Raw genomic sequence first — 12,679 nt, 5'->3', positions numbered from 1 at the left:
CGGCGATGGAAGTGGAGGCCGCTGGGCCTACCTTAGAACCTGGTGGGTCGGCAACTGCCTTCCAGAGAAAGCGAATCTGCCACATGAGGGATTCTAGCAGCCAGGACACTGGTGTACTCTGTGCCAAGTTATGACTCCTCGACGGATGCCGGGTTCGTAGCGGTCGTTATGAAAGGCCAAGCGCAGACTGCGCAGACAATCCAAGTCGTCCTAATGAAGCCCGTCAAAGGTGAAGTGGGCGCGAAGTGCCCCGGCGCAAACAGTCTCGCTTGTGACACATGAACAACCCGTCCTCCTAAACGTTCAGAACAGTCAGGCACCTCTATATCTCTGGAAAGCCTCGTACAGGGAGGGGTCGAAGACGTGAGAATAAAACCCTATAAAAGTGTTATTGCCATTGTTGCCAAGGGGTGGGACGTCCTAGAAATATTGATCGCCATCGCCAAACTCGACAATAGTATGTACGCCCACTCCAAGGCAGCGGCACTACGTCTGGCGTAATCTGCAACGGTGACAGTGCCATATGTGATGCCGATTTACCTATGTTCCTTGCCAGGTATAAATGCATCAAGCTGACCTTCGAGGTTGAATGTATACCATTATACTTGAAGCTTGGGCATTTTCGACAGTAAGTTCGGCCTATCGTTCCGAAGCCGCTACAGTGCAGGAGGTGCATGGGGATGGGTCACGTGAGCAGAGTCTGCAACAATTCCATCGTATGCCCGAGATGCTCGAAGCAACAGAGCGCAGACATTTGTCGAGCGACTGCTTTGAAGCCTGCAAGTTGCCGTGGCCTCCACGAATCTTCCTCGAATGACTGCCTCTTCCCAAGACACATAGAAACTTGGTTCTGACAGCTTTTGGACTGAAAAGTTTTCTTGAAGGAGGTAACCTGGCTTAAAGCATGAAGGTTTTTTAACCACGCCTTGTTCGCGATTTGAAAGAAATTTTAGCGGAAACTGGCGCGAAGTGTCGGCCAGGTGCATCGCGCGAACATGCGTCTCGGCGCCTTCGAAAAGTTTTATCGGTTCCTCTTTCTTACACAGCTGTCATATAGACCAGGCACCTGGTCCTAGCAACGTGCGGTTGCAAGGCAGGTGTTGCAGGAAAATGCAAACATGCCAAATCAGACTAACCATACAATGTATTTGTTGCTTAGCCACGGCCTGGAAAGTCACAGACAGCTCGGACATAGAAGACGTTTATTTGGGGCGTGCGATGGCTTTTATCACCTGAAGTGTGAAGGGAAGTGGTAGCGGAAAGAAGGAATTGAAGTGTTCGGCGCACGCACAGCACTCTAGCATGACGAAGACAACTCTACCCTCTCCTCCAAAATGGAACCGTTGCACTGGCTTCCGCTGCCTCGTTGACCGGCGCAGGACTTACTGCGAAGCTTCGGCCGGACTCAAGGTAGGTGGGAGAAGAGAGGTGCGAGGTTGAATGTTATTGCCCGCAATTTGGGCTGTATCAGGAGAATAATCTGGGGCGGCCGCTTCCAAGGGAGTGGTTACATTGGCCGCCGTGCAGGGTCCTTTCGTCTGGCTGGGCCCTGGACCACGAGCAGTCGTATCGGTGACCGGAAACCTTGGTGATGAATCCGAGCGGCGGCGCACCTGATCGACTTGCCGCTTGACGATTGCAGTGGGAGGCTCTACGGTTACCATCCGTGCTCCTGTCGCCGATTTGACATGACCAGGGATCCACTTCTCTCCCTGTCCGTAATTGCGGACGTACAAGCTGCTGTCTGGCGGCCGTGTCCAGTCGTAGCTCCCCTCAGTTGGACCTGCAACATTCACAGGGGAGCAGGTGTCTAGACGCGATCTTATTTGATACCCGAGGAGCATCTCTGAAGGTGATTTCCCAGTCTTCACAGGTGTTCGTCTATAATTGAACAGCAGCCGTACCAATTTCTCGTCGAGATCGCCACCCTTTATTTTCTGAATACCATCCTTTATCGTTCGCTCCGCCCTTTCAGCAGCTGCAGTTTGACTGTGTGTGAAAAGGTGCTGTGCACAGGTTCGTAATGTTTTTTGCTGTAAATGTGGAAAATGCCTTACTCTTGAAGTGTGTGCCGTTGTACGTGGCACACCAAAGCGGGCAAACATGCTCCTCAGAGCCTTTATTGTGCTTTCTACGTTTGCATGCTTCACAGGAATCGCTTTGATCCATTTGGAGTGCGCGTCCACTACAACCAGGATCATCTTCCCAGTTACGGGTCCTGCGAAGTCGATTTGGATCCGATACCACCGTTCTTCAGTCTTCGGACATTCTAGGGGAGGTGCAGCCGGTGGCATAAGTAAATTTGCTATTCAATTTCCACAATTGGCCGCGCGCTACTCTAAGTCGCGGTCAAGACCTGGCCACCAAAATAGGGAGCGTGCCACGGCTTTCATAGCCGATGATCCTTTGTGGGTTTCGTGAAGAAGTTGCAGGTAGCGCTATCTGGCGTCACTGTGTATGACGACGCGATTGCCCCAGTATACGAGGTCATGGGCCAAGGACAGTTCTAGTCTACGCTCATAATAAAGTGCTAAATCGGGCTTTATGTTTGCCCTGCTTGGTGGCCAACCGCGCGACACGCAATGTTGAACCTTACGATACAGTGAAATTCTAGAACACTACAGAATGGGGAGGAGAACCCTGCCCCCCCCCCCCGTACATCTCTCACAAAGAAGGAAGAAGTAATCTGGCGAAAACTGCAGACGGGTACCTTTCCAAACCTGTATGTCCTACACAAATGGCATCCTGAGGTGCACTCTTCCAAATGCAAAAACTGAAAGCATAGCGACCCTAAATCACATGCTGTGGTCTTGACCAGCGCTACATGGTCTACATGGAAACAAAGAGTCATGGGGTTCCTTCTTCCATAGCCAGGAAGGACAAGTCCAGAAACATGTCATCGGTCAAGCCCAGGCCGCCGCCGGAAGTCAACTGATTCCGGCCGACGTCTAGGGGGGAGGCATACGGTGAAGGTGAAAGTGGGAGCTGCGTCTCACCCGATCACCCATACTCTTTGACGGGTGCAAATAAAGTGATCTCTCTCTCTCTTAAGCAATTTCGAGTCGACATTCGTTAGATTCTTCAGTTCACGCGTTGAGACCACACCTTCATCTAAGCTTTTGAGTGGGAGGACGTACTCCGGGGGCTCACCTTCACCTCTGTCTCTGGTGGTCTGCTGTGTCAGTCTGCTGAGAGCATCCGAGTTGAGTAGTTGTTTCCCAGGAACATACTGAAGCTTGTAATTGTAGCCTCCGAGGTACAGTGCCCAGCGTTGAATTCGCGCAGCCGTCATAGTCGGTGTCTGGCGGTCAGGTCTCAGAGGGCTGACGAGAGGTTGATCATCCGTGACCAACGTAAATTCACGACCTAGAAGATAGTCCCGGAATTTTGTTACACCGAAAATCAGCGCCAACACATCACATTCTAACTGGGAGTAGTTCCGCTCTGCTTCGGTCAGTGTTCTTGAGCGAAAACCAATAGGTCTATGTACGTTGTTGCTAGAATGAAATGGAACTGCTCCGACCCCTAGCGACGACGCATCACACTCTAGCTTGAGTTCATTTGTACAGTCGAAATGTACAAGCACTCGAGCATTTTTCAGACGTTCTTTCGCTGCATCAAACTTTTATTTTATTTTATTTATTTGAACCTCAAGGGTCCCTGACGGGACATTACATGAGGAGAGGGCGCAATAACAGCGGTTAACAATGAATTACATGGGAAACATGACGATGACGTGGATTCCTTGATGGCAACTTTTTGCGGTGCTTTCCATTGCCACCGAGCGTTTTTCCCCAATAGTTAATTGATACAGCGGTGCTAGGTACGTTGACATGTTTGGAAAAAATTTCGCGTCGAACGTCAACATTCCGCCGTTCGGTCACGCTCCGTGGAAAAGGTGTGTGCATAATAGCTTTCACGTTGCTTTCGATTGAATAGAGGCACTCGCCTTCAATGTGATGTCCGAGGTATATAACAGCTTGTTGTCGAAATTTGCATTTGTCATACCGCAACTTCACTCCATGATCCCGAAAACGCTCTAAGACGACTTTCAATCGCTCTCCGTTATCGCCTTTCTTCTCGGATACGATTACATCATCAATGTAGGCTTGCACGCCAGGTAGACCACTGATAATCGTGTCGATTTTTCTGTGCGAAATCGACGGCGCAGTCGATATTCCGAACGGAAGTCAATTATAGCAAAATAAGCCGTTTTGGGTATTGATGACGCAGAGTTTGCGTGCGACTTCGAGGTACCTGACTGCAAGCGTCTCGCAAGTCGAGGGTGCTGAATCATTCACTGCCACTTAAAACTGCGAACATATCCTCGATTACACGAATAGGATATATTTCGATTGCGCAAACAGGGTTCAATGTAGCTTTAACATTGCCACAAATCCGTACCGATCCATCTTTCTTTAGCACCGGCGCTATAACGTTGCCTAATCCTAATGGCTGACTGGCGATAAGACGCCAAGGGAAACGAGTCGGTCTAGCACCAAAGCTACCTTGTCGCGTAGGGCATAAGGAAGGGTCTCGCCTTACAAAACTTTGGTATTGCTTCATCTTTGAGGCGCAGGCTCGCTGGAGGACCCTTCATTAGGCCGAGCTCCGTGGTGAAGACGTCCTGGTAGTCTGAGAAAATGGATTTAATCTTGCAGGTGTCCGTTTCGCTGGTTTCTGTGGCTCCGCAGGCCGGAGTCAAATGTAGCACCGGAGCGCCAGCGTTGTCCTGCAGCGTCAGCAGGTCCCTTCCGCATAGGCTTGGCCCTTCGCAGTCGAACACCATGAGGGGACAGTCCACGAGCACGTCTCTGAAGCCGACACGTAATGTCAGATCACCTAGCATCGCAAACCGCACTGCGTAGCACAACTTCACACGTGACGGCTTCTAGGCAGGCCAATGGTTTTGATGCTTCCTGTACTGTTCCTTAGAAATGACATACTGGCGACCAGGTGTCGACTTCCATTGCTAATTGAACGCCGCTCCATATAAATGAGTGGCGTATTGGTGGCTCGAGAAGATTTTTACGCTCCGAAACCAATTTCCTAACGTGGACTTCGTCACTGCCATCGTCCATTGGCGTGGTTTCCGTTATTCCCAGTGCAACTGTTTGCATCGCTCTGGCAGCTAACCTTCAGCGGTTAGGGTGGCTTTAACATTTTGTAGCAAGGTGTCCCCGCCGCCTACAGCGACAACAACGCACTTGCTCATCCGCAACTGACATCGTCGTGTTTCGAGCTGCCATACCTTCCGCATTACAGATGCTCTTCAGCCTTTCTGTATTCCCCGGAGGGCGTTTTTCGAGCTGCATGCAATTTCAATAGAGCCTTTGGCTCTGATGACATTTTCAAAGCGTCATTTTCAGCAGTTTCAACCGAAATTGCGAGCGCTTCAGCCTCCGCTATCGTGATGTCGGCCTTTCCAAGTAATAGCTTCTGTAGGGCCCTCGACCGAACACCGCACACAATACGATCCCTGAGCATCCGCTCCAGGGCGTTGCAAAAATTGCAGTCATCGGCTATGTGCCGTATTTCCACCAAGAACTAGGTGACATATTCCCCTTCCATCTGGGAGCGATTAAAAAACTTGAAACTCTCAGCTATTTCATGTCGCTTCGGGTCATAGTACTCGCTCAGCACCTCGAGCTCTTGCTCGAAGCTCAAAGCTTTTGGGGCTCGCAGTGCGACCTTGACGGCTAATACTTCCACGGTTTGTGTGCTCAATGCTGCCACGAGCAGTGCTCTCTTCTTGGCCGAATCGGTGATTTCGTTAGCTTCAATGTAGGCATCTGCTTTAATGAGATACGGCTTCCACTTATCTGTATCTTCGTTGAATGCAGGTAGCATATGATGAGTCATGCTTGTCGTCTGTGAGGCTGCCTTCGCGGATGCCGATTCCGGGTCTACTTTCACCGACTGTGGAATATCCCATCCTCGTCGCCAGTGTTGCATAGCCACGGCCTGCGGCCAGGACAGTTACTAGGCACTGACAGCTCGAACATAGAAGACGTGTATTTGGGGCGTGTGATGGCTTTTATCCCCTGATGTGTAAACGGAAGTGGGAGCGGAAAGAAGGAATGGAAGTGTTCGGCGCACCCGCAGCACTCTAGCATGACGAAGACAGAACAGTATTAAAGTCCTTATGAAATCCTCTTCTCGCGAGCACTGATAAGCTTTTGCATTTCGCATTTCATGTGTGTGAGGTTATATCATGGTATCGTACATTGCGTGCTACGACAAAAGGCAAAACAGCGAATGTTCTAATATATTTTTGTGGGCGGATTTGTTCTATGTTCGGGCTTTTTTGAGACTGCAGGCAGTGAAGGTGGAGTATGTTCTCAACCCTTTTGCAGGCATGAAGTACGCCCTGAAGTACGCCCTGAAAGCAGCTAAAACAAGACCGGTCTCTTCTTCAGGAACAGGGCTAATTGGAGAGAAATGGGAGAGGCATTTACTACCCTGCAGTAGGCGTAGTCAGGCTGATGGTGGTGATGATGATGATGAATTAAAGACAAAATAATAGCGGTTCCGGGTCAACCAAGTACAGCAATAGTAATTCTCCTTATAAGCTATCCATAATATCACTGCAGTAAGACTTAGTTGGGAAGGAAGAAGCATCGTATGCATTATTTGCTACTGTCTTCCCACACAAAGCCTAGAACCTCTACTAACAGAAATATAGAGAATATTTTATAACAGCGATGGCTTCATATTTGCTGGAGGAGATTTCAACGCCAAGAATTCAGCTTGTGGTAGAAATAAGACCGAAGGCAAGGGAATTGAAATAGAAAATTTTATCAGTGCCGGAACATGGAATTATTAAATCATCCCAACACTTTTCCTAGGTTCGAGTCCAGCATGGACGACGCGGGATTGACTTGACAATATTTTCTCCACAGCTGACGTCTTATTTGGTCTAATGGGAGGTTCTAGATGAATTTACAAATGGCGACCACAGGTATTTAAGTATTAAGCTTTTCGATCAACCAGAGGCAAAAGTAAGGAAGCTTACACACAAGGGAGAGCTTAAAGTTCTTAAAGAGCGAGAAAACTGTGCGTGTTTAAAGGATACAGCTGAAGCCAACAGTGCCGCAGTTAATCAACTTGAACATATAGTCAACGCCTTATATAATAATAACAATCTTATCCAAAGACATTCGAAGGTAACAGCTAACAAAACAGAAAGAACCAATTTTTGGTGGAGCCCGCAAATATAAAGAGAGTGGAAAAGGGTGAACGCACACAGAAGATGATTCCAAAATAGATGGGAAATTATTAGGGACATCTACAAAGCAAGGTAGAAGAAGCAGTCTAACAGTATAGTCAACTCCTCAAGAATCCGAACAAAAATAATAGAGACATATTTGTACAACCGTGAAGAATAGTGATCAATTTACCTTACAAAATGGCTGCTAACAAAATCAAAGAGGCAATAGTAATTTCGAACACCCGAATCAAATCAGGTGAAGCTACGACATTCACGATTGATGAATCTGTTGTTAAACTATTTGCAAACGACTGTCTAATCTACAGAGTTGTTAATGATAATCACAGCCAGAACCTACTCAGTGAGAACATCTGCAACCTAGGGGACTGGTGCGAACGGCGTGGGATGCAAATTATTTTCAGAAAACAGTCTCTATGTCAATCACAATAAAAAAAACGTCCCATTCGTATGACATTGGCTATCAGCATATTCATTCAGTCTCGCCTGTGAAGTACTTAGGCTTAACAATTAAAAATAATCTTAGTTGGGCCGAGTACATTAATAACATTTCTTCCAAAGCATTTGCTAAACTCTGTTCCTTGCGCAGAAAACTAAAGAGTACCCCGTCAAATGTAAAGAATGAAGCATATTGTACACTTGTTCGCCCAGTTCTCGAGTATGGATTTGTTGTGTAGGACCCTTATTTCACTAAAGATATTAAGGTAGAGCGCTCTGATCGTCACGCTGCCAGATTTATCTTATCCTATTATAAAATGTCCTCCTCAGTCACCAACATGTTAAACAAGATTAAACTAGAAGCACTCCATACAGCGACAGATTGCCAGACTGAAGTTTATTTATTTATTGTACTATAACAAAATTCGCCTATCAAGTGACAATTATGTTTTTTTTTCCCAGCGCTCAGGTCCGTGAGACTGAATCATTCTGCAATAATAATGCCATATTTTGCACGCACAACAGTATTTCAAAAATCGTTCTTCCCCATACGATTGAAAAGTGGAACTGTCTCCCTCCCTCTATTGTTTAATGTTCTGACGAGGAAAAAGTTGAATAGTTGTTATCGAAGCATTGTAATGCCCTCCTGCTTGGGCAGCACTAGCTGTCTGCAGTATTTCTAAATAAAATAATAATAAAAAGGAAGGCGTTTGTACCCCTGCTACTCTTGCCGTTAAACTATACTTGTTTAGTTGTTTTTATCCCGTCCTCGTCCCTGCGTCCATGCCTGCTCTAGAATCTGCTTTGCCCCGCACGGTAAACTTAAACCAGGATAAGCGCCAATTTTGTTACGCACTGTCACCCCAATCCGTGCACCTTTTCCTCCCTCACCTCACCGACTTAATCCCTCATGAGGTGGGGCTGAGAAGACCCTCATGAGGGTTTATTTATTTATTTACTTTTTATTTATTTATTTATTTATTTAATTATTTATTTATTTATGCATACTTTCAAGGCCCGCAGGCACTACAGAAAGGATTGCCCTCGTAAGGGTGCCGATGTCAGCTGACGTTCGCGGCGAAAAGCGATGTTCACGTGAACACGACAGGAGCGAGTCGAGTCAGACGTCAGCCCTACTCGCCGACCGCGCGTTTACGTAAACGCCATCCGGGTAACAGCGGCGATGGTCAGCGCAGAGCACTGCAACGCGAGCTCTGAAAGGAGGCGTCCAGGATCGCGAGCACCAGTACAAGACCACTTTCTCCTCTTCCCTTCCACCGACCCCACAAAGGTCGGGTCGCACTCAGTCAACCTACTTCGGCACGACTCAGCCCAACAGGCCGAGTCGTACCGATTCTGTCGACTCGTCGAGTTCATTTTAAAACCGAGAGGGCAAAGTTGAGGTTCTCTGTCGGGAAGAAAATCGATTACTCTGTTCATGTAAACGCCGACGAGTCGAATCGGGGAGTGCAAGGGAAGGTTCTAGTCGGGTCGGCCGCGGATGTCTTGGCTCGCTGATCACTGTGCAGATTACACGGCTGAAAAGATGATCTGGCTGGTAAACAGCAGGAGCAGGGGCATGCTCACAAGTGCCGCCGTGCCTACTAGAACGCGGCGTGACTGGCTTGACTCGAAAAGTATTTTATCCACAAAACGCGCAGTAGTCGAAGTGGCATGACCTCTCTCAGACCGACGACTGAATCGATACGCTCCTGCCAGCTTCATGTAAAGTAGGCTAACAATACAAAGATGTGTCAAGGTACGGGTGTTCAAATTAGAGAGACGTCATCACATTAGCATTCAGTGATGAACAACTTAACTTTTAAGTTCCGACCTCCCGTGAAGGTTGTAAAAATGTTTTCATATCACTTTCTTCAGTGATAAAAAAAACTGCACCCCTACTGTTGCTCGCTAAGTTTTGGTTTAAGTTTCTTTTTCAGTGCACCTACTTGTATAACTTAGCCTCACAAATATGTTTTACGTCACCATGTCTATGTTATACAAAGGGTGTGTCACCTAAGATATTACACAATTTTTAAGAATTCGCTTGAAGAGTTAGAGTTTTTTTTTGTTTTTTAGTTTTGGCATAGCATTGTCATCGATGTAGTACATCATAATACATTTAAGGAGTGCTAATTAGCAGGCTGGTTAAGGAATATTGAATAGTTAACAGTTTAACTATTACTGTTAGGCTCCTTAATTATTGAGAGGCGTGTAGCTCACCATAAGTAATATCCATATCAATTTTTAGAAAATTCGAAAACGCGGTTACCCTCGGCGCTGTGGCCCAAAAATTTTGGATATATCGCGCCTAAATGCATCCGCTTTCGCGAAGCTTAAAGGCAAAACAACCTCTCCAGTGCACGTAACTCGTTGAAATAGCGAAAATTTGTTGAGAGACAACATTAAGGCTAACTCCGTTTTCGAAATTCTAAAAAAATGCATATTATGGTGGCCTAACAGGAGCCTAAAACTAGTAGGTAAAAAGGTAACAATTGAATACTAATTAAGCAGCCTGCTAGTTAGGACGCCTTCTCTGCATTTCGATGCACTACACCGCTGACAATGCTATGCTGAAAAAAGCTATCTTCTAACACAAAAGCCAATTTTTAAAAACTCTGGAAATTCGTAGGTGAAACACCCTATATACATATACGCGCTCATTCGTTTTGTTGACTGCTGGCGTCCTTCGCAGGTATGTCGATCGTAATGAGCGCCTCATTCCTCTTCCATTGTCCGCTCAGTAGCTTGCCGAGGGTCTCGGTTCTGGAAGTCTTGATAGCGTAAGAAGTTTCTCGCACAGCTTCCGCCCTCACCGTTTGATCATCTCCCACGTGACACTTGCGGTAATACAGAACGCACTACGTCCGCCGCTATGGACGAGGGTGGCCCTGGTGAGCACTCTCAATGTTAGGTTACAGGCGCATGAACATACCCCCGGAAATAGACGATGGAACAGCCGCCGCCGTTGCTCGGCTGGTAGAGCACCGGGCGCGAAATTCGGAGGTCGTGGGCTTGGATCCCACCGGCGGCATATGCATAGTTGCTTTTGCTTCTGCTCATCAATTATCTTTCAGCGAATGAATAATAGACTACTCAACTCCCACTGATCATCACAAATTGATGAAAAAATGATAACTTTCCCCTATGCCCCTTGGCTTCGGTGACTGTTGTCTTCCTTAGTATATGTACATAGTGTTCTATGTAAATAAACTTCTTTCCTGTCCTATACGCGTCGTCTTTATCCGCTCGGCAGGCCACCGCCGCCTACACAGCATCTATACACTTTCGTCTGGTTTTCCTGTAAAGGCTTGCTTAGATGTGCCACGGGCGTGTCTGCCCTGCCTCCTCCTCCGCCGCATTCGCAGGTGGTCGTAGGCGGACTAGGCATGCTCAAAACTGCGCCAACCTCACCGGTGAGTGAAGCTGGGATGCACGCCCCGTGGACACCCGGCTCACCTGCCGCCGCTGTGCCCGTGGCGTCGTCGCTGTGCTTATGCATGTCGTCGACTCCTCGGTGGTCGCCGCAGGGGCAGTGCTCCACCACCGTGACGGCGTCACACGTTGGGCCGTCTCCGCCGCGCGGCGCCTTGGGGTCCTGTGTCGGCACGCTGCCGTAGCTGGCAGGCTTGAAGTTTAGCCCGTGAAGGTCGTCGGGGACGCCGGTGCCACGCTCGAAGGGCCCCACCATGTTGTCGTGCACAACGGGCGGGCCGCCGCTTGTCTGCGGGTTCTGCTGCTGCCGCCAGAGGCATGCGCCCGAGCAGCAGCAGCAGGAGCACGGCTGGTCTCCCCGGTCGCGCCAAGCGGCACATGCAGCGGAGTCCTCCCCAGGCTGCACCTCCTCTCCCCCACGGAGAGGCCCCGGTTCACGAGGCAGCACTGCGTTGGCGAGCCATCGACGGTGGCGTCAGTGCACACAGAGACGCGATCGCTCAGTACGGCTGCCGCCTGCCTTACTCACTGCCTCCCTTGAAACAGCAGGGCGAGTGAAGCCTTCGCTGTGCGGACGGTCTGCGAGGCTACCTGCAGCTATGACGAAGCTTCCCCTCCGGCTGCGCAAGATGGCATCTTCTTCCTTCGAAGGCCACAGCACGTTCCGTCGCAATCGTGTCGCGCGGCTGCGGCTAAAATGAAGCAACTTAATAAATGTAGATGCTGAAAGAAGGCGCTGGTGAAAAAAGATTTACAGATGCACTGGCGCTGGATAGAAGTTGTTGTTGTTGTTGTTAGCCTATCAAAAGATGGCACATACCCACACTGGGGGATCGGCCAAGAATGGGGTGGCTATTCACCTGAACGCAGTTAACAAAAAGGAAAAGCACGTGGTAGCGCAACACCGGTGAATTTTTGTCATGAACAGAAAAGGGATGTGTGTTTTGATTTTAAAATTTTAAGAATAATAATAAAGAGAGGGATTAAATATTAATGATTTAGTCAAAATGTAATAATTCATAGAAAAGAAAAGGTTGGAACACTTAGCAAGGCAGTCGGTGAGACTCTGTTTCAAGAATGCATTGCCCGGTTTATGTTATTTTCGTCTTCTTCCAAGCTCGCCTGCATAGCAATGGCAGCTCACTCGCCCTACGCGGCGCACAGTTCAGGCAATCGAAGAGTTGAGCGCGGCACGGACTGAGAAGCACGAGCGCTAACTGGTGCTGCTTCTCTGAACAAGGTCGCGTCAAGCCTCACCTGCTTGCCGTCTTATGACGACGCGCACACATTATGTTGCAAAGCTGGTCTGTCTGAGTGGAAGAGGAGAGAGAGCATGCGCGTTTCTTGATTTGGGCGGGTAATTGAATATTTTTTTTTGTTGTACTGCGCCAGCTTGCCTGGTTGCATAAATTATCCGCACGTGCAGATACACGCCGGATTCCTGAAGCAAGTCCAACAAGATCCGGTGGTGCGGCCCAAATATCCAGTCGTCTTCATCAGGTTGTCGACCTGGGGCGGTCCGCATCGGAGCTGGTATTTCTGCCGCATGGCGTGCAAAGACAGGCACGTCCAGAGCAA

General features: G+C 48.4%; 1 protein-coding gene across 1 annotated transcript; it reads right to left on the bottom strand.

The window, feature by feature from the left end:
* Positions 1-1,188: 1,188 nt before the first annotated feature.
* LOC144108202 (uncharacterized) lies at positions 1,189-11,679 on the bottom strand. Its single transcript, XM_077641484.1, has 4 exons — positions 11,631-11,679; positions 11,126-11,548; positions 3,151-3,366; positions 1,189-1,783 (listed from the first exon to the last, which is right to left on the bottom strand). Coding segments are annotated over exons 1-4 (1,041 nt in total). The 5' UTR covers positions 11,632-11,679; the 3' UTR covers positions 1,189-1,382.
* Positions 11,680-12,679: the final 1,000 nt, after the last annotated feature.

Source organism: Amblyomma americanum, chromosome 1, assembly GCF_052857255.1.
Source record: "Amblyomma americanum isolate KBUSLIRL-KWMA chromosome 1, ASM5285725v1, whole genome shotgun sequence".
Taxonomy (NCBI): Eukaryota; Metazoa; Arthropoda; class Arachnida; order Ixodida; family Ixodidae; genus Amblyomma; species Amblyomma americanum.
Note: the sequence above shows the minus strand (reverse complement) of the source record. Positions and strands in the feature narration are given on the sequence as shown.